Below are 2,515 nucleotides of genomic sequence, written 5' to 3' on the forward strand. Positions count from 1 at the left end.
AACTACGCAACAGCGCCATTGATATAGTGGCCTTTTATAGTATTACAACTAAAACCGTTTTTGACGCCGCCACCGCAGTTTGTCCTTCATGAGCCTTCGTAGACAAGATGGCGGTGCAAGATGGCGGCTGCCTGTAGTGGCGACCCGTGACCATGGAGATATAAACAGCTTTTTATAAGGTAAAAATAATAAAACAAGGTCTTTGTCTGCAATGATTATACATGTTTTTTTTTATTATAGTCATTAGTGATTATCTCAGTTTTGGCTAAAAGAATTGACAAAATCCTACACACTGTGCATTTAAATGCAGCAAAATAAACAATTTCAAAGATAATCAATCTTTATTTTACTTGGTTAATTTACATGATGACTTTTAGTTATTTGAAGACTTTTGTTTAAATTAATTTTTTCAAGAAAAGGGGCAGAGACAAGATTTTTTTTCTTCTTCTGCTACCGTTCATTTATGATTTGTATTTTTATTGTACGTAGAATTTATGTTTTTTTTTAAATAAAAATGAATGAATAAAATAACTAAACTAATTGCTGGATGTTTGACCCCTCAGCTGTTGGCCTGCACTAACTGTGGCCCCCGGAGCAGGTTAGTTGAAAAGCCCTGGCTACAAACGTCTTCAGTCTGAGGAGTTTCAGGTGAACTCATTAGCACTGCCTCCTCATGGTGGACAAACAGGTTCGGGCCATCGCCTAACAATAGGCTCTATTGTTCACAGAGGGTCATGTGCCCTATCACCTGACTATCGTTGGGGCCCTGATTCACAGGTTTTGCTCACAGGGGGCGGAGTCATACGTGCAATAACAGCGTTGTAGGAGGACGTCCAGAGGACCTACTTATTTTTTTTCTTTTTGATCTTTTCTACCTGGATTACTGAGACGCATCAGGAAATAAACAGCCTACAGTATTTTTACAGTCTTTATTTTACAGTTAAAATATATGTTTTCCAAATAAAGTGTAATGTTACAACTAGGGCTGTCACAAACGATTATTTTAATAATCGATTAATCACTGATTATTTATTCGATTAGTCCACTAATCAGATCATACGTAAATTGAATATAAAACATACAGCTTATCACGTCAGAATGCAGCTGCTATTGTATAACCATGGTTAGATTTAGATGTCTAGATCTAAAAATTTGTATAGGTCCAGAGGACCTATACAAATTTTTTTCCTTTGATTTTTTACCTGGATTACTGAGATGCATCAGGACATATAGCCAGTATTTTTCTTGTGCACGAATGTTTTTTTCTTCTGTCCTGAAGTGTAAAAATAATAAGAAAATTCACAATTTTTTTTAAGGTTTATGTTACCTCCACTGGCCATAAAGTTTCACGAAAAGGCCTTGAAAAGGCCCACGGACCACCAGTTGATAAACACAGCTATAGCTCATTTTGTGGCTCTGGACACATTTTGTTAGTGAGGCCAGGAGCAGAAGTGGCTCTTCTGACTGTAAAGGTTGCAGACCCCTGCTGGGTTTTAATAAAACCAGCACCAGATGTTTGTTTGTTCCAGGACAACTTCGCTCCTGTTTTCCAGATTTAACACTTATCATCCAGAACAAACAACTGAGTCTTAAGTTTTCTTTAAACGAACACACATCTATTTATGTCAACATTAAAGCCTAATGTTTTTATCTTTAGTTTAGACAGAAGGCAGATCGGTGTCTCGAGGTATTTCCGGTGCAGCAGCGACTTGTTCTCCCTCATTTCCGGTGGTTCTGCAGGTTTGTTTGGATTTTCTCGGTAAGTGCCGAACTGTCGGACTTAGTCCGCCAGAAACATGGAGCATCCGGGTTAATGTAAACTTTGGAATAGTTAATCCTGATCTGTTTGAGATTTTCACCTGTAACCAGGTGAGTCAGGAAGCGACCAGCTGTGGACCAGACCCAGCAGGTCCTCCATGTTGCACTGTGTGTTTACTGCTACCTGTTCCCGCGCTCTGACGTCACTACCTGTCCAACTGTAATATTTGTAATCTAATAAATTGTACTTTAGTGGTTCTTACCTTCCCTCAAGCTGAACCTCTCACTGGTAAATCCGGCTCGGAGGTCGGGTTCACTGACAGCCCGTAAAGTCTCTTCCGGTCACCTGACTTCTTCTTCTGTTGCTCATTGGCGGACTGCATACTGCCACCTACTGTACATGAGTAACATTTTCACCTCCTCTTTTTAAATTCTTAGTTTTAGTTCTGTGGTCTAAAATAAGGACAAAATGTTTATCTTTTCCTCTTCCTCCTAAAGTTAAGGAAGTCCATTTTAAAGTTAAAAATGACATTTACCCAACTAATGTTTTTATTAGATGTAGATTTAAATTTGACACTGCTGGATGTTCATTTTGTGATGATGATGAAGACGATATATCCTGATGCATCTCAGTAATCCAGGTAAAAAAATCAAAAAGAAAAAAATAGTATAGGTCTTCTGGACGGGTTCTTCTCTAATGAAACGTTTCGTCTCTTCTCCAAGAAACTTCTTCAGTCTGAGAGTTTCAGGCAAAATT

The 2,515-nt window shown here is 38.5% G+C and overlaps 1 protein-coding gene across 1 annotated transcript in view; it reads right to left on the reverse strand.

The window, feature by feature from the left end:
- tmem251 (transmembrane protein 251) overlaps positions 1–2,093 on the reverse strand; it is a gene marked incomplete at its 5' end in the record, with an annotated part of 4,569 nt that extends 2,476 nt beyond the window's left edge. The window contains 1 exon segment of the mRNA XM_014021699.1: positions 2,022–2,093. Coding sequence (XP_013877153.1) covers positions 2,022–2,093 — 72 coding nt within the window.
- Between the last annotated feature and the right edge of the window lie 422 nt (positions 2,094–2,515).

This window comes from Austrofundulus limnaeus, unplaced genomic scaffold (genome assembly GCF_001266775.1).
Source record: "Austrofundulus limnaeus strain Quisiro unplaced genomic scaffold, Austrofundulus_limnaeus-1.0 Scaffold301, whole genome shotgun sequence".
Classification (NCBI taxonomy): Eukaryota; Metazoa; Chordata; class Actinopteri; order Cyprinodontiformes; family Rivulidae; genus Austrofundulus; species Austrofundulus limnaeus.